Below are 18,165 nucleotides of genomic sequence, written 5' to 3' on the forward strand. Positions count from 1 at the left end.
ACAATAATGCCTGTGGTCCAGTGACTGTAAAAATTTTAAAATGTTCATTACTTCCTTAAAGTAAATAAAACGTATCAATTTCTCAAAAAGGACAGTGTGTAAAAACGGCAATTCAAGTGAAGAAATGTTCATATGGAGGCGTTTGTTGTTGTTTATTGACTCCGGTCACGTGGTGGAGGTCTGCGCATGCGCGGCTTCTCTGATGGCTGCCGGAGAGAAGATGCCCACCCTGATCGTCCCCCTGTAGCCTCGAGACGAGCCCCCAGCCCGCTGTCTGTCCGCGTGTCCCGCACAACGAGCCAGATGTCGGTGGCCAATGCGAAACACACCGTGCTGAACCCGGTAAGAGGCGCGTGGGGACCCCGGCCTCCCTCCTCCTCCTCCTCCTCCTCCTCCCATCATCCCTATCCGAGGTCCTGCAGTCAGTGCGCGCACGTGACGCCACTGTCATGCAAACTAATCCAAGCAAAAAACAAAACGGTGTGTGCAACCATCTCCTTTCCTCCGTGCTTCACAGGTGGTTCCGTACACCGGGCCCATACCGGGAGGCCTGCACCCGGGGGAGATCATCATCATCCAGGGCACCGTGCCTGCAGACGCAGACAGGTAGGAGCAGGACACACACACTCACACACACACTGCCCTCTGTGCTGCAGGCATGCCCCTAAATCAAGCACAATTATTCATGAAATGAAAGGTTACCTCACAAATAAAGTGATGGTCACAGTCTGAACATAGAGCCGTTTTTAATTGAAACCGGGAACAGCTGTTGCATTATGGGTGTTTTTGGAGACGCACCCTGGATGCTGGTTTGAGAGCGTTGAGTCGGCTCGTGTTCATGACAGCGTCACCGATGTCTCAGCTCGGTAACACTGTTGTGTTGTGTCAGCTGCTCCTAAGAAATATGTTTATTTTAATTCACACCGTGGTCTTGGTGGTTTGGTGGACCAGCTTGGAGCCTCTTGCAGACCGGTTTTGGCCCCCGGACCATTTATTTGACACCTGTGCTGTATTCCATCAGTCCATTCACACGTTCAGGCAATGGCAGGGAGAACATGCAAACTCCTTGTGTGTGTCTTTTGAAGAGCTGCATTCATCTGTTCACAGAAAGACGGCGGTTCCTTCTGGCGTGCGCCCGGCTCGGCCGCCGCCTCCATTCGCTCACAGGCGGCGGCCGACCTCCTGACCCTCGTGTCCTCTGTGCAGGTTCCAGGTCGACCTGTCGAGCGGCTGCAGCACCAGGCCGCGCTCCGACGTCGCCCTCCACTTCAGCCCCCGCTTCACGGGCCCGCCGTGCGTGGTGTGCAACTCCCTGCTGCGGGAGGAGTGGGGCGAGGAGGAGGCGCTCCCCCTGCTGCCCTACAAGCGCGGGGCGCCCTTCGAGACCATCCTTCTGGTGCACAAGGACGCCTTCAAGGTCGGTGACCCCCTCCCCTCTCCGCATGTTTTAACGCAGAGGTGTGACGGGACGCTGCACCTCCTGGCCTGCAGGTGGCGGTAAACGGAGCTCACCTGCTGGAGTACAAGCACAGACTCCCTCTGAACAGGGTCGACACCTTCTCCATTTCTGGGAACGTCAGGGTCCACGCCGTCGGCTACATCCCAAACTCAGTACGTACATTCACACCCTGTGCTTAATCCCAGATATGAATCTCAGTCCTGACACGTCTTTGTTTTTCCTTCTCAGGCAATATATTCAGAATCAGGTGACTTGGTAAGTTCTTAAATTTTCAAAATTGAGTGAGTGAGTGTTTGGAAACGATCCCCTCACAGCAGTGTGTCGCTGCAGAGCCTCCCTTACAAAGGCAGCATCCTCAGAGGGCTGAGCCCAGGCCGGCACATCACCATCAAAGGACAGGTCAGCATGTATCCACACAGGTAAGGCCCTCGCTGCCCGCCTCAGATCCAGACCCCAGCAGGATCTAGACCCCCCCTTCACACCCCCCATTCTCATGTCCTGCAGTTTCACGGTGAACCTCCGGAACAGCGCCACGGACAACATCGCTCTCCACCTGAACCCCCGCATGAAGTCCAGCCTGTTCATCAGAAACTCGTACCTGAGCGACTCCTGGGGCCACGAGGAGCGCGAGCTGCCCTTCTTCCCCTTCTCGTCCGGGGAGTACTTTGAGGTAGGGTTTGCTGGGGAGGTCAACTGGAGGGCAGTCTGAACGTGTGAATGTTTCATCAAACTCAACGCTGCTTTACTTTTACTTTTTTTACTTTTACTCACTGCACCAAACTTAAAGTTCGGTGCACACCAGGGTCTAAAGCAGGAATCCTCCCTGGATTCATTTTAACTCACAACTCAGTCCAAAAAAAAAAAAATCCTTAGTTTCAAATAAACCTGTGTGAAGAGGCCACGCTAAATGAAAACCGTTGTGAAACTCAGTCCTCTCCCCCTCCTCAGATCCTCCTCCTCTGTCAGCCCCATCAGTTCAAGCTGGCGGTGAACGGCTCCCACCTGTTCGAGTTCAGACACCGGGTGCAGGACCTGAGCAGCATCGACCAGCTGGAGATCATGGGGGACCTGGAGCTCACCGACGTCAAGCTGTGGTGACCCCGAGCCGCGGTTCTGGGAGACGGAGGTCAGACCGGGGGGGGGGGGGGGGGGGGGGGGGGGGGGGGGGGGGGGGGGGCGCTGCTGGTCCCTGTGACCTGAGAGCTCGCAGAGAGGACCGACCCTGCAGTTTTCCCGTGCCGGACCGGAGGACTGATGCATGGGAGCGACGACGACTGTTTACAGCTGCAAGCTCAAGTGTCTCTGGATCTTTTCTTCTTCTGTCTGTTGTGCATCTCTGCTGTATGAGTTAAACTGGATGTAAATGTTAATAAGCACCTACAAATTACTGGCTTCACCTGCAAAACATTCAGAGAACGAGGCGGCGAAGAGCGGTTTCCTGTACAGCCAGCTGAGGAAAGATTTAAAAAAAAGAAAACTTTTTTGATACAAGGCTCGCCAACTATTTTAATTTGTATTTTTATTTAAAGGGACACACTGTCATTGTCAGGATTGGTCTCCTGCGTACGTGCGACTCTATTTTATCACGTGAAGTTGCAGCAGAACTCAAGCACAGAACAGAACAGGGTCAGAAACATCTCAACAAACCTGCAGTCTCCATGTGATCCACTTCTCATCTCATCTCCCACAAGAGCCCGTTTATTCCATTTTTGTTGTAAGAAAAAAGTATTCCTCATGTATCATACCTTATTTATTAACGAATAAATGTGGGAATATTATTAATCTTTGCTCCGTGTGTTTGTGGTTTGTTATAAACAACAGTTCCATGATATGCAGCTCGGATACAAACTGTTTTAAAAGAGGCTAAGAGGTGTTCGGAAAACTTTCTACAAAACAATGTGATGTAATGGAAACATCAGAGGGAAACAAAAAAGTGATTTTGGAGTATATCGGCTTCTAATCTCAGTTTTAATTGGCTGATATTGATCCCTGATCAGTGACAATTACAATAATTCAACACTTTATCGTGGGCAACTAAAACTCACCATTCCAATCTGACATGCGTCTTTAGACTAAGTCCAAATCACAACTCCTCTGTGAAGCTTTGTTTGTGCAATTCTGCAGACAATCATGTAACAATAATGGAATTTTTGTCCATTTTAAAATCTATACATCCAATAACTTAATCCCAGTAGTGTTTTGACACAATTCTGCCAAAATGTTGCATTAAAAAAAAAAAAAAATTCTTGGAAATAAACCTTTTGTCAGATGTATTATTAAAAATAAACACTTGTTGCCTCGTCATATTTGTTTGAGGAGGCGGACTATGCAACATTCAGTTATGGCTGTAAGAAAAAAAAAAAAAAAAAAAACTGTTACTGTTTTATTATTTTGGCAATTCATGACCTTATTGAATTTATTCCATTCCATCAAGAATAAAAGTTGCTTGAACTGCTGCGAGGTCAGAATGTATTTCCCACTGCAGTGCTCAGGCTCAACCACAGAGTGTCAGCAGAGACCGGGGTTCAACCGACGCACAGCCGTCTGTTTCTTCTCCTTCAAACGATATTGTCTCTGTTTAACATGACGGCTGGAGCGTGTGCTCCAGGCCTTCCTGGAGACTTCCGGTCAGGACGACCTGCAGGAGCCGCGGCTTGAAGCAGGTCTGAACATCCATCAGCGTTCCGGCGCGTTCAGCTTTAACGGAACCGCAGGCGTCGGTCACAAGACGGGCTTCGAAGGAAACGCTGTCGCCACATGACTCTCACACTCACATCTGATTCCTCCAGGATTCAAACAACCAGATCTGATAAAAAGTCGGTGTTTTATTAATATCCACAGGAAATATAATAATTTGTAAGAGTTGTAATAACCATGGTACGATACAACAGTCTCGCTTTTTTTTCTTTTGTTTTTACATAGAAATAGCAAGACGATATGCAACATGAAGACACCAACCATTGCACTGCTGAGAATATCCCCCCAAAAAACAAAAACAAAAAACAAAAAAAAAAAAGGCAAAAGACACGGTCCAATCAGCAACAGGCAAGAAGGCTCAAGTTCGTTTTACAAAAAAAAAAAAAAACAGTGTCAGGCTTGTGATCCACTGACAGAAACACCTTCTGACCTCAAAATGTCACATTCTCTCAAAACACGCTCTAGTTTATCTTTTTTCCTTCTTTTTTTTTTTTTGCTTGAAATGGCTTCTAGACAAACATCACTTGGAACGGTGACACCTCCCCGCCCTGGATCACACCGATCGACGCAAAACTTTGTCTCCATGTTTCAGCAGGCAGGTTTGGCAAGACGTTGGCTTCACTCCGGTTTACTCCAGCTCCACGTAGCGGCTCAGTTCAACCCCGCAGCCCGGAGCCGAAGGGGAAGGTCAGCTGAGCCGAAGTGGGCGTTGTCGTGTTTGGGCGGGGGCGGGGAGGGCGGGGGCGGGGCAAGGCGCCGCCGTCAGACGGAGCTGAGCTTCACCAGTCCTCTGACCGAGTCCTCGTGCAGCGAGTCCTGGCTGGCGGGGTTGTAGAAGCCGGCCTGCGCCGTGTGGCTGTGGCCCAGCGGGCTGCCGCAGTGCAGCATGCCGGGCGGCGACGGCACCTCCTCCGGCGTCAGGAAGTGGTGGTGCGCCAGGGGCTCCTGCAGTGGGTGGCCGTGGTTGTGCGCGTGGCCGTGCGCGTGCATGGGCAGCATGTCCGTCACCTCGTGGCAGCTGAGGCTGGGGGTGGACGTCGGAGGGGTGGGCTGGCCCAGGGGCAGCGAGGCGCACGGGCCCCCCAGCACCAGCGAGGCGCGGCCCGGCAGGGCCCCTCCGTTCTCGGGGGAGGCCGTCAGGATGACTGGCTCGCTGCTCTGCTGCTGGAGGAGGGGCGTGGCGGCGGCCTGCAAAACGAATTTGGTGCTCTGAATGCACTGGTCTTGGTCACACTGAGAGGAGGCATCAGGAAATTAGGCGGGAAGGAGGAGGAGCACAAAGCCAACCAACGACGAAGACAACACAGAAGGGGGTTGTGATTGGATGATGGGGAGAAAGAGAAAGAGAGAGAGAGCTGTTAGTTCCCGTGCTGAGAGTTGAGAACCCACACCGGCTCTGTCCTGTGAAAAACAACGGTCAGGTCAATGGACAGAGCTGAGCGAAAACCCCGGCACAATTAAGTCACCCATCGGCCCATTGATTCCCGTCGCCTGGCGTTAGAATGGAAATCACACGTCCGAAAGTGGAGCAGAGTGACCGGGTTAGGACGCGGCCGGACGTTCAGCTGGAGGCGGATCGGCCTGAACCCCCCGTCGGCCCCTTAGATCACCAAACGGTAAAAAAAAAGAAAGGTTTTGTCTCCCAACATCTCACCTTTCTGTCTCAATCTCACTGACCTAAAAAGAGCAGATTGCACACGAATAAGTGTTCCGTCATTCTTGCCGTTTCGCAGCTGCTGAATAAAAGCAGAAAATTTAAGTCTTTATTCTCCAGTTCGTGGCGTGTACATGACCTTGCATGAAAAATGAAAGCCGATCCCGTTTTTTGTTTGATATTGACACAAGAGTTAAGATGAGATGATTAAACCCGGCCTCACGTTGGGGGGATTACGGCTGTCTGCGCCTGCTGCGACACCGCGTCCGATGTACACGGCTGATAACGGGCGAGAAAACTTGGTTTGTGCAGCCCGAGCGAGAAAATGAGTAGAAACACGGCGATCAATATTTCATTAAAAAAATCCTTAATGGAGTGACTAAACAAGGTGTGCTGAGGTTAATCCGTTTCAGCGCCGCTAAGGAAGGAAGAAGAAAAAAAAAAAAAAGAAAAACAAGAGAGAGGAGAAGGAGCCGGGCGTCCGGGGTTAATATAAAGCCATCAGTCACGTTGCTGAGTGAAGCCAAGCTGGCGGTGGGACTAAAAATAGGAGGTGTGGGCTGTCAGCCCCTCGTCTCTCGCTGGGCGATCATCAACAAGGAAACGCTGCCTGATCAAGGAAGGAAGGAAGTGACAGAAATATTTACAAGGCCGAATGTTTGCTGTGCATCCTGACGCGGAAACGCCAGTTTCATCCGCCGCACATAAACACCCGCAGCACTGCAAGTGAAAAGTGTTTCTGTGCTCTTACAACTTACTTCTGCTGGTTGTTTATCAGCGCACTCTTATACAATTCTTGATCCATTCATAGCTGAGCATGGGCGGGGATTTAAAGCTACCAATTAACCTGACATTCATGGGTTTTTTTGTGTGTGGAAAATGTGCTTCATCCGTCATCAGACTTGACTGGAGGCCAGTTTTTTTGACGATGCGGTTAAACAGTTTTGAAGCCACGCTCCTCGTACCGTCTCCCTCATCCATCCGTCCACCTTTTAAGATGTCACATGATCGAATGCGTGGCGGAAATCGGATGGTTTGCCATCAAGGTGTTGCGTGACATTGTATCGCACGCTGTTGCCATGGGAACAGCTCGTAAATGGCTGCCCCACACACACACACACACACACACACACACACACACACACACACCGGGTCGACGACTGAAGCTGCACCGCAGACAAAAGCCCGTCACAAAGAGACGGGGCTTCGCCGCCCACGTGCCGACGCCGTCATGCGTTTGCTATCACGCCGCTTAAAGTGACAAACCTGTTTTATTTGGTGAAACTCGTCTCCACAGTAAATACATGAAGGAGAATTTGATCAGTGCTGAATTCTAAATCCTGTATCGGACAAACGTCTTAAAGAATATGTTTAAAAATTAAAAATTCACTCAAGAGGAATTGATGTTGAGGGTTCAGAAGGTGTTTCTCTTCTGTCCATTCACTTTGCATTGTGATAAACTTGCATTGCTTCCACTCGTGGATTCGACAGTGTTCGCCTGGTCTCACACACTCCGCTGTACGCAGCCAAAACTCATCGTAACTATGATTCATTCACTTCTTATTTATTACTATCGCTTTCTCAGAAAAACGGGATTTGAATCAAACAAGTGGATAAAAAAATCTGCAGAGTTGCTCCTGACGTCTCGCTAAAGCGCAGGTCAAGGAATAAAGCGATCAAATTCCTTCTTATTTAACAGTAGACTTTAAAGGCAGTGGATCACTTTCATGAAATTCTTGGAATTACATACCCGTATACCGAATTATAAAAGTAGCTACCAATACTTCTCAATGACAGTAATATGTGAATTACTGATTTAATAAGTACTGTTAAGTACATATTTAGTACCTGAAGATGTTCCAGATATGTATATTTATATCTGACATGACGATATGGTAAATTAATGTATAACTAACATTTGTGGGAGGATTACATAATGTTCATCAGAGTATAAATATGCATTCCATCACTTCCATCCTGTGTCAGTGGAGTTTTTCAGGCTCAAATTAAACACCTCAGTGTCGACTAGCATGCTGATAAACCCTCAGCGGACTGGAGCTGGTCATCCCGGCCACGGCGGAAAACAGATGGGAGTTATTTGCGAACGCGCTAACGTGTGGGAACGCTGCTCCGGCTTTCAGCGCGACACAACCGGCCCATTCAGGACCTTCAGACGGACGACATTCACGTCTGACATGTCAATGAGACGGAGCGGGACGAGGTCGAGCTCGGGTGACAACAAGGAGGGGACTGTGGCACGGCGGGAGATGTTTGGAGGCTGTGTGTGAGGAGCTCTTAAATCAAGTGCGTGTGTGTGTGTGTGTGTGTGTGTGTGTGTGTGTGTGTGTGTGTGTCATTTCAGAGGAAGACTGATGTCAGTGCGGCGTCTTCCTCATTACAAAAGCTCTTCTCTTGTCTCAACTCGGGCAGAATATCGGTTTATTGACTGCGGCGCGCTGACATATTGGGGGATTAAATGTGATTCATTGTGTTTTATATTACTTGTTTTTGCTGCAAAGGTACACAACGCCACTGATCACTGTGGCAAAACACACAAAAAGGATTAATTTCTGACGTGCTGATGAGCAAACTCCTGATGGCGGCTGCAATCAGAGGAAAGGTAAATCATCCGACGAAGGCACAAACATCACTGAGCATGAAAATTATTAAATTAAGTCTCTGAGCTGGAGGGCTGCTTCTATCCACTTTAAATTACTTGATTCAAACAGACACACATGAAAAATCCTACCTTCACTTCCTTCCAAGAAGGCAGAATCGTTGGAATTTATCGCATTTTTTACAAAATGGTTTTATGAACAACGTGATTCTCTTCAGACTGACTGTTAAAAGCTTGCTAGCTTTGATGCTAATGTAAGATTACTTTCAATAAGCCTTCGCTGCTGTATGGTATCACTGATCGCTCTGTTAATCAGTTCTGGATCTCCGTTTCATCATGACCATCACTCCCACTGAAACACCACCTAGTGGACGGATCAGGAACAGCAGCTACTTAGATTTAAAAACAAAGCGCATGTTATCAGTTTTACCTTATTTTTCAATAATAATTTTAGGAGAAATAAACGTCTTGCTTTTTCATTCTAGTCCAGGACAACATGAGGAGACTGACAAAGAAAAGCTGGATTAATGCTTTAGGAGCTGAAGGTGCTAATCAGAGAAGAGGGCAGAACTGGTAAAAAGACGAGGCTCTCTGGTCTTCGTTTTTCAGGTTTTGGTCAAGCGATCTAGGACAGACTTTAATTCAACATGCTAATGTTTACTGGTCTGGATGACGCATAACCAGAGAAGAAGAAATAACGGAGGGCAAAAGGTCAGAAGATTCAACTGAAGGAGTTGACATCATCCGCTTCGATTCCTGCAAGTCGAGTTTTCCGCTGTTGGCCGAGAACAACAGCTGGACAAACAGTGTGCTGGACACGCCGCTGTGAAAGATGCTTTGTGTGTGTGTGTGTCACGCTGACAGGAGCCCGGCTGCGCTGGAGTTACAGTGTGACCAGAGTGACACTTAGTCAGAACATGTTCCAGTCAAACCCACGAGAGCCGGCGAGTTCGCGCAAAACGTGCGAGAATCGAGACAGCCAACCGCGACGATTCCTTCTTTCATGAGTTATTTGTTCAGTGGAACCTCAGGTATTGTCGTCTCTCTGTTCCCATTACATTCACTGTGAGGTCTTACCATGTGGCTCTGCTGGGACTGGGTGGCCCCGTACATGGTGATGCCGTTGGTCGGTGGTGCCAGCTGCGGGGCGTCTGCTTGGATAAAGCCCCGTCTGTCGATAAGACTATTAAGAGAAGAGCAAAGAAAGGACAGTGGACGTCGCCTGTGAGCCTTCATAAACAAACACAATAGAGAGAAAACACACACAGCGGCTATCAAAAGGCCAAAACAAACAAATAAATAAACTGACTGCACAAATCAAGCTGCTGTCGACACTCGAGCAAGTTTATTCTACTGGAAAGGTACAGTTTATTATCTGAGGAGAAACTTGTGGGACGGCCAGTAAACAGTAAAATAAATATTAAACTATGAAGTTCCAACTTTTGCTTTGACTCGTATAAACATTCCCATGATTACATATAAAAATACATTAAGAAACAAAATTACAAATGATGAAGAATAATATAAAGCGCAGCAGCAATTAGCAGTAATCATGGTTATTTGTATGTTTTAAACATAACGTGTCGAAAAAGGAGTGAGAAGCAGTGAAAAACCTCTGAGCTCAAGCTTTGTTTTTGTGTAAAGCGGAATGAAGATTGAGTGTGTGCACGCTCACTCCTGCACCCCCCATGATTAAGGCTGCACAAGTCTGCCGCCGCTGGCTGGACGAGAAGAGCCTGCTGAACGCTGGTGTGCATGTGGCCGACACACTCATCCACAGCCATGCAAAGGTGTTAAACGGTACGAGTGGGGTAATCATTTAACAGTGTGCTGACAGCGAGCTCCGGTGGGACCGAGCTGGAATCAGGTGAAAATCATTAGCTGGGATAACGGAGACAGCCGGGCGGCGGTGAGCCTGCGTTCCTGCCCCGGAATACCGGAAGGCTCGCAAACGCAGACGATTACAAAGTAGCACGAAATCCTGAAGTTTGAAGCATCAACAGACGTGAGTCAAAAGCTGAGCGCGGGCTGAAATCTCTCTTCCGTGTGCCGTTTGTTTTGTCCGAGGCGGAGGGGAGGCATTCCTTTCTTACTGTTGGAGCCAGCTGTGCGACGCCTGTAGCCACACACACACATCCGCACGCACACAGATGGCAGCCACCTGTGCACTGAGGACTCTCCTTTGCCACCCACTGGACTCATTATTAGAGATTTATGGCCTGTGATGGCCGGAGCACAGTGCAGCCAAATGCAGAGAAGCGACGCCGCTAAAAGCCTCCATTACCGCTCCTCCGCACCGCGCGAGTATGAGTGCATTTATGGATATATTTAGGAAACCCGAGAAGGCGCTGATTGCGTGTGGTCACCCGGAGGCTGTTTGTACTTTCAGATTGCTCAAGAGCAAAGCAAAAGGAGTGAGGTGGCTAACATTATTTCCGCTGACCCTGACGTGGGAAACATTAATGAAACAGTATAGCCACGCAGAGGAGGAGCGAGATCTGCTGGTCAAAATGCTAAAGGTAAAGAAGCTGGGAGGTAAAACGCAGTGTGTACTGACATTTACAGTCACATGGGCCCGCCGGCGAAGCAGTGACAGTTGGTCTGTATTCAGTGTTACATCACATGAGCAGGAGAAGAAAAAAGAAGCAAAAACCTAATATATCTGGCCAACTTTGATCTTGGATTTGGTTAAAATAAAATCCTTCACGGTCTTGAGGTATCGCTGCTATGTTTAGCAGAAAAGGCTGCGGGCTGGCTCGCTCCGTTTCAGAACTCCCCACATCAAACGCTCCAAAGCAACGCTTCTGTTCCAGCCTGTGGGCTAAAATCATAATAAGAAGACAAAATACCTGAAAAGAAAAGAAAAAAACAAACAGGTGGTGTGTGTGTGTGTGTGTGTGTGTGTTATTAGCACAGGCGGGGAAAAGCTGCCAGGTGGGTTTTCTGCGAGGTGTGAGCGATGGGCCTCACGTCATCATCCCAACATGTGAGAATATATAAAAATATCAGCGCCATACCTCGGCGGCAGAGGTCCGCACAGCGCCGCACAGCAGTTACTGAATATATTGCCATGGCTGTAGGGGTTGTAGTTGTCCTTCCCTCTTTTAGACGACCACGAGCCTTTAATCTGCAGAGGGGAAAAGACCAGACGGACTCTTAGCGAGACGGATAACTATCTGTGGAGTTGTTGATAAACTCTTTTGTCCCGTACGGTGATTGAACCGACGACACTGGAGGTTTTTTTGTTTTGTTTTTTTTCCCCAAAATAATCTGAAACTCTGATAAAAAGCAGAGCTGAAGGCTGAAGGCTGTGAGCATTCATCATGCCACTTTCCTCCAGCACAGCATGCAGGACTATAAAAAAGGCAAAGGGAATACTAAACAGTTACTTAATATAACAAATAAAAACCTTGAATGAAGGAGCTGCTCCTATAACCACAATTACAACACAAGTTACAGGCTTTTAAGCCGACAAAGAAACATCAAACCAGAATAAATAATGAAGATGAACCAAAACAATGAATCTCTGAATGCTGCTTCTGATTCGCAAAGGACATTCAGTCTGTTCTGAAAATCGCACACAATTAGAGGAAAGGTTTTAGGCAGCAGAGACGAAATGTTGAGCGGAACGCTCTCAAATAAAGAGAAGTTAATAGTTATTGAACACAGTGAATAAACAGAAGGGAAATCAGCATCTGATGTGCTTTCATTTTATTGCTGCAGAAAAAAAAAATACAAAAACGTGCAATGAAAACGACCCAGGAGGTTTAAGTAAAGTTGATAAACAGCAGCATGCTTTAACAAGATGATGTGTTGGACGTGTGTGCCGCGCTCATACTCACATCTTCATTGGTGGTCTGGTTGGAGCTGATCAGGTACGTGTGGAAGCCTGAGAGTCCCACTATGGACCAGACGGAGAAAAAACACACCACCACCTCCAGCACGGTGACACGGCCCAGTCAAGGAATCAGCGTTTTTCACGTTTGAGTGAAACTCAACTTGTGTGAAAGGAAGCCGATACGGATAAACAGGCACACATAATATAGACTCATATTGCAGGAGAAAAAAAAACGCGGCTAGCATGTTGACCTACAGCCTGGAGGCGGCCGCCCCGCTGCCAATACTTCATGGTTACCAGTTCATTTGCCCGGCGCTGCCAAACGTTGCTCATTTTCTCTGCTCCACATAAAGCACAACGCGCTCAGTGTTGAGGAGAAATTCCTCTTTGGAAACATTAACAATAACCCTGAAGACATGAGCTGCTCTATTTCATGAGATGACACATTCAAATGGTCTCAGACTTCAGATTCACAATTTAGTATCAAAGATAAATGCTTGAGGAGATTTAAAAAAAAAAAAAAAAAAACAATAGGTGAAGTGTTTGTTTCTTGTTTAGCGGGGAAGTGGGAAGTTCCCACTAGGAAAGGTCCGATTTCCCATTGTGGAGGGTTCACATGAAAACAAACAAGCAACATGGCCGCCTCCAGAACGGAGACAAACAAGCTCATTATACTGGAAACATCAAACAAGAGGAGGATGGAATGAAGCTCATGAGGTGCAGTTATTCTCACATCACTGTTTGCTCCTGTTTACATATCGAGTAACCATTACAGCGAGTTGCTGCAAAGCTTGATATAGTTCATCTTCTAACTTTTGCACTCTAGCTTTGTTAAAACTCCCACTTTTCCAGTAGAAAACTTCAGTTTCATCGCATTCAGATGCACTTTCCTGCACCATAAGACCCCGTGTCAGCCTGCTCCAGCACGAAAGAAAAATCAACTGAATACTCCGACTTTATCTCGGTCTCTTATTCTCTTTCTTCTGAGCAAGGACAAAACATGTCATCGTTCTTCCAGCACAAAGCGGCCGCCACGATACTATCGAGTGCAATTCCCCTTTATTAGAGTCCTGTAGGACACGGGACGTTATCAGCCTGCCTTGGCACACGTTTCCCTGCCAGAGAGAGCTATCTCGGCCGACCGCAGAGGGGAGGAAGGGCGAGGAGGACGAGCGCCGGTGTCGGGGCTCTCTGCTCGCGACTTGATGTGCGGCTCTGAAATGAAGCTGGATGTCAGTGATTGATTGAATTCCGTATGTAAACCGGCGCGGCTCCGGATAAGACTGACTGTGACTGGCAACACGCGCAGACAGTATTGAGCCTGTTTGCATGACTACAACAATGAGATAGCGTTTGGGTCGGATGGGTTTGGAAGCACTTCAGACATCCGATCGATGAAACACACTGGTTTATGTGCTTCAGACCATCATCAGATTTTTTTTCTGTAGTGCTAATGGAATAATTGAACAAAAATGATGACGATGCCATCCGATATACTTATTTTAAATAAGCAAATAAGTAGATTACATTTTTTTGGGCTCACAAAAAAGCTACATTTTTGATCGGTTTTTTCCACATTTCATAATCTCAACAATTTATAGCTCAGATCTCTGGTCAGACGATGCCACACTGAAATGACAAAGTTAAACACTGGCTTGGATTTACCACAGTCCATGTGATTATCTGTACTGCTGTGTTGAGACAATAAGCTGACTTACAGCGTATTTACAACAGCAATAGCTTAAGACGTCTCACACACACGCGCTCGCTGTGTATCACGTCGACACGCGCTCGTTTTCAATCTCCCTCTCACACGCCTGCGAAGCCGGGCGAGGTGGGAGACGGATGAAATCAGAAAGCGGCCGAATCAATCAGCAGAGCCGCTGTGCGTGCTGCTGTGGCCCGACGGAGGAGCGACACACAAACACACACACACACACACACACACACACACACACACACAAGCAGTTTACCCCTCCGGAAAAAAGGCAAACCAAGACAAGATGCACTCCTGAGAATGTATGCAAATCAATACCGGCCTGCAGTAATAATATTTGACCAACCTGAACCTCTTTCAAGGATACCGTTAGGTGTGTGTAAATTGAGTCGGGTGTTTCCCAACACTGCTGGACACGCCTCTCTCATCGACACACAACATAAAAAGCAGTTATTCAGGTCTGCTCTAGAATTTAGAATCCTCTTGTGGACAGATGGGCAGGTGAGTATAGGACGAAGAATGTTTTCCCCCTTCGAAAAACCCTTACCTGGCAGGAACTGCCAGCCGGTAAAAAGGATATCTGGCCGGACTGTCTTTAAGTGCATTGAGGAACCCATTTTGATGCGAGTCTGTGAAAAGAGAAAGACATCATTTCCATTAGACTAACCGTGTCCCACATAATGGTTTGTGCAGCATTAAGCACTCATGGAATAATGTGGAAACTTGTGGATCCTAGTTGTATAAATTCCCTCCAGGCCATTACCTGCTGCAGGAAGTGTTACTGGGAAGAATTTGGGAGTGAGCATGATGAACTGGGCGAGCCTTTGTGAGAAGACCTAACCTGGCAGCAGGAAGAAAACCACTGAACAAAACCTAGAAACTTAGTATGAGCTCGACGGAATATCCTTCAGCCGTCAACCAGTCAGACTTCGGCGTGCAAATAATCCAACACCATTTACAGCAGAAAACCGACTGTGATAGTTTCCACAATTTACAACTATGTATATTTAATTAACAAAAAAGTGAGAGGTGAAAAGATCTTCACATACTGTTCTCTGCACACAGAAAATTTGCTCTCCAATTTCAGGGTCAAATTCAGTCCAGTTTGATCTGTTTGGTGACTGAGAAGTAAAACGACGACACAGCAACTGAATAATGACGAGAGCAGCAAAGCTTTTGGTGAAATCTGGCACAGATTTGACTCCAGACAGTCCGATCACAAAGAAAAACAGAATTACATAAGACGTATTAATCACCACTCCATGCTAATCTTGACCCACATTTCATTCCCCGCCCGGTGGAGCATTGATCTGCTGACTGTCATTTGAGCACACATGCGCACGGATGGGGAGCCCGACAGTCCGCTGCCCGCTCCCAGCTGGAGAGCTGGTAACAAGCCAGAACGACGCAGCTTTTCACGACGCCCACTTACAACCTGCTGGCTCCAGACACACCGGGAGAGAGAGAGAGTGTGTGTGTGTGTGTGTGTGTGTGTGTGTGTGTGTGTGTGTGTGTGTGTGTGTGTCTGCGGCATGCCCGGGAGCGCTCCTTTTTTGTGCTCCTCTTCGCTACTTACGTAAAATGATGTGCGTGATGACGAAGGCGAAGATGAAGATGGTGAGGAAGGAGAGCGAGAGGATGAACATGTAGAAGAAACGGTAGTTCCTCCTTCCCACGCAGTTCCCCACCCACGGACAGTGGTGGTCGAATCGCTCTGCGCAGACAGGAACACACACACCGGGGGAGAGTCAGAGTTTGTTGCGGGTACAGGGACTCACGACGACACATCTTTCTTTTCCTCCTTTGTCTCAGATCATTGTGACGTACGCAGGTTAAAAACTGAAGAGCACACAGCACAGGGTCGACCGGAAAGAAAACTATTTGATCAAATGAAGACAAACTGTCTCATAAGTCTAAATATTAGACCCTCCAGAAAAACGCGAGCAAAAATTCTTGATTATGCGTACTTAAATCCCAGATTATGCGAGCTAAAATGCTTGATTATGCAAGTAAATATGCGGGGTTTTTATGCCATTTTATGCGGTAAAATTGCGGACAGTTGTGAATTATGCTAATATTTGTGAAATATGCGAAAAGATGTCAGATGTGTAGGTTGTGGAAAAAAAGTTGATTCTTCTCCTACTGTTACCAGACTACCACTAAATGAAAAAGAGCAATTTTAAAGATATTCTATGATAATCAGACATACTAGAAGCAAGCTGCATCCCATTAAGTGCTGGCAATGTTGAAATTATTTTATTTTATCAACTTAAGCATGGCTTAAACATAAGATCACAAAAAACATTCTTCCTGCCGAGTTATAAATTGAGAAAATCCACCTGCTACAATGTTTTCAAACTGTTTAAACTCAACTGTTGACCATAGGCTTTAAAACTCTAAAAATAGAGCTGTTAATGAACCAAACCAATAAATAAACAAATAATAGTTTAAGAGACTTATTGCACCTTTTCTGGTAAACCTGCTCAGTATTCTCTTTCAGAACCATTAGACAATACTGCATTGCTATGCGATACCTACAAAACAAAGTGCATACATTCAGCAACAAAATAAAACAAAGTGCAATCTCTTTGTACGTCAAGTGCATGACAAATCAGGAGGCAAAAATCTAGATCGATTCATTTCCTTTCCCTTCTCTCTCTCTTAAAACAATGCAGAGTTCACAGCTTATGAAAACTTAAAAAACAAAAATTGAGAGAACACAAAATAAATCAGCATTATTCTTCATCATCAATCCCCTCTTCATCAGCCTCCTCAGCCTCCATGCACTCCTCCTCCTCCCATTCCTTCTCCATCACCTTCTCTCTCTTCTCCCTCTCAAACGCTCCACTCCAGATGCGTTGGTTGTGGCACAAGAACACCAATGCCTTCAAGTTTTGATTGGTTGTTGACCTCCTCCTGTTGCTCAACACCAACTTGTAGATACTGTTGCTCCTTTCAGCATCTGCTGAGTTGGCGACAGCATCTTTGTATCTGCGTGCCAAGGCAGAAAGAACAGGAAGTCTCTCCTGAAGGCCATCCCAGAACACATCCAAATCAACCACACCAGATTGTGCAGCTCTGAGTGCTGCTGGACCCAGGGTTGTAAGATAACCAGTAAACTCTTCTCTTGGCACACGAGAGAAACCTGGAATGGCCTTGTAGCTTTCCACAGAGTCATCCAGGAATGCAATATTACGTGGATCAAACACCCTGACCTCCTGGAAAAATGCAATGGCTGGCTGTCCATCTGACATGTACTTGTTGAGCTTTTCTTCAGCATTGACATATGCTTCACCAACTGTGCGGAGGATGTCAGTCTTTGTGGCGTGTGGTAGGTCAAACCCACTGAAGTATTCGTCGCATACTTCCAACTGCAGCTCTTTGTTGGCAGCAATGACCACCTGCAGGTCCTCCAGATAGTTGAAAATCTTTGTGGTCACTGGACGTCTGCTCTCGAAGATGTCTAGTAGACTGATGATGTTCTTGCACTTGTCAGCCATGATATTGATTTGCACATTCAGGGACTGAGCCAGGTTAGGGTCTTGAAGCATCTCATGGAGTTTCTCCACAGAGTGTGGAACACTTCGGCCACACACCTGTGAATGAAAACCATACAGAGAGACACAAAAGGAAAAGAAAGTGATTAGGCTTGTGTGTGTGTGTGTGTGTATAGGGGCCTAACTAGCTGAGAATAATTACTGTTATATGACACATTCACACATTACACACTTACTTACCATTGTTTCCATCTCGATGAACTCCTTGTAGAGTCCAAAGTACTCTCTGTGGTAAAGTACAGCAAAGAACCAGGAGTTCCACCGTGTTGCACAGGGGTTTGGAGGCATGGCCACCCTTTTTCTTGGCAGCTTGTTTGTCATGAAGGCCAGATAGCGTCTCTTCCGGGATCCAGCATTGAAAAACATCTGAGAGAAGCTCACCATGAAGTTGTTCAAATGATTAAAGGGTTTGCGAAAGGCATTTCCAATAAGGTTCATGATGTGTGCCATGCATGTGATGTGCAGTGAGTTGGGGTACAGTGCCTGCAGAGCAGCTTTGAATGCCTTTTTCATGTATGCTGCGTTATCTGTGTCAAACACAATCACATCTTCATTTTGAATGCCAAAATCTTGCAGGCACTTTACAACAGACACAGATACAGAAGAGTGGTTACACTCTTCAAGGA

The 18,165-nt window shown here is 47.0% G+C and overlaps 2 protein-coding genes across 4 annotated transcripts in view; one reads left to right on the plus strand and one right to left on the minus strand.

Annotated features, from left to right (window-relative positions):
• The first annotated feature begins 175 nt into the window (after positions 1–175).
• Positions 176–3,243, plus strand: LOC115407254 (galectin-8-like). Its single transcript, XM_030117623.1, has 9 exons — positions 176–342; positions 518–606; positions 1,207–1,417; positions 1,492–1,611; positions 1,688–1,714; positions 1,790–1,878; positions 1,964–2,129; positions 2,408–2,592; positions 2,627–3,243. Exons 1-8 carry the CDS (start codon positions 187–189, stop codon positions 2,555–2,557), a joined length of 1,008 nt encoding a protein of 335 aa, XP_029973483.1. The 5' UTR covers positions 176–186; the 3' UTR covers positions 2,558–2,592; positions 2,627–3,243.
• A 1,024-nt stretch (positions 3,244–4,267) lies between these two features.
• Positions 4,268–18,165, minus strand: part of zdhhc14 (zDHHC palmitoyltransferase 14) — a 50,400-nt gene continuing 36,502 nt past the window's right edge. For 2 of the 3 annotated variants that reach the window (XM_030117601.1, XM_030117602.1), the window contains 6 exons: positions 15,559–15,696; positions 14,563–14,611; positions 12,270–12,372; positions 11,445–11,554; positions 9,505–9,610; positions 4,268–5,389 (listed from right to left, as the gene is read on the minus strand). In XM_030117601.1, coding sequence (XP_029973461.1) covers positions 4,919–5,389; positions 9,505–9,610; positions 11,445–11,554; positions 12,270–12,372; positions 14,563–14,611; positions 15,559–15,696 — 977 coding nt within the window. In that variant the 3' untranslated portion in view covers positions 4,268–4,918. The remainder of the gene's footprint in view (positions 5,390–9,504; positions 9,611–11,444; positions 11,555–12,269; positions 12,373–14,562; positions 14,612–15,558; positions 15,697–18,165) is intronic. The other variant, XM_030117603.1, reaches the window with a different exon arrangement.

Source organism: Salarias fasciatus, chromosome 19, assembly GCF_902148845.1.
Source record: "Salarias fasciatus chromosome 19, fSalaFa1.1, whole genome shotgun sequence".
Taxonomy (NCBI): domain Eukaryota; kingdom Metazoa; phylum Chordata; class Actinopteri; order Blenniiformes; family Blenniidae; genus Salarias; species Salarias fasciatus.

Bases quoted from the DNA above. Each gene is read 5' to 3' on its own strand.
- LOC115407254 (XM_030117623.1), top strand. From the start codon at position 187: ATGCGCGGCTTCTCTGATGGCTGCCGGAGAGAAGATGCCCACCCTGAT. The intron at 607-1,206 runs GTAGGAGCAGGA...TCCTCTGTGCAG, and splicing joins GTGCCTGCAGACGCAGACAG to GTTCCAGGTCGACCTGTCGA. The intron at 1,879-1,963 runs GTAAGGCCCTCG...CATGTCCTGCAG, and splicing joins GTCAGCATGTATCCACACAG to TTTCACGGTGAACCTCCGGA.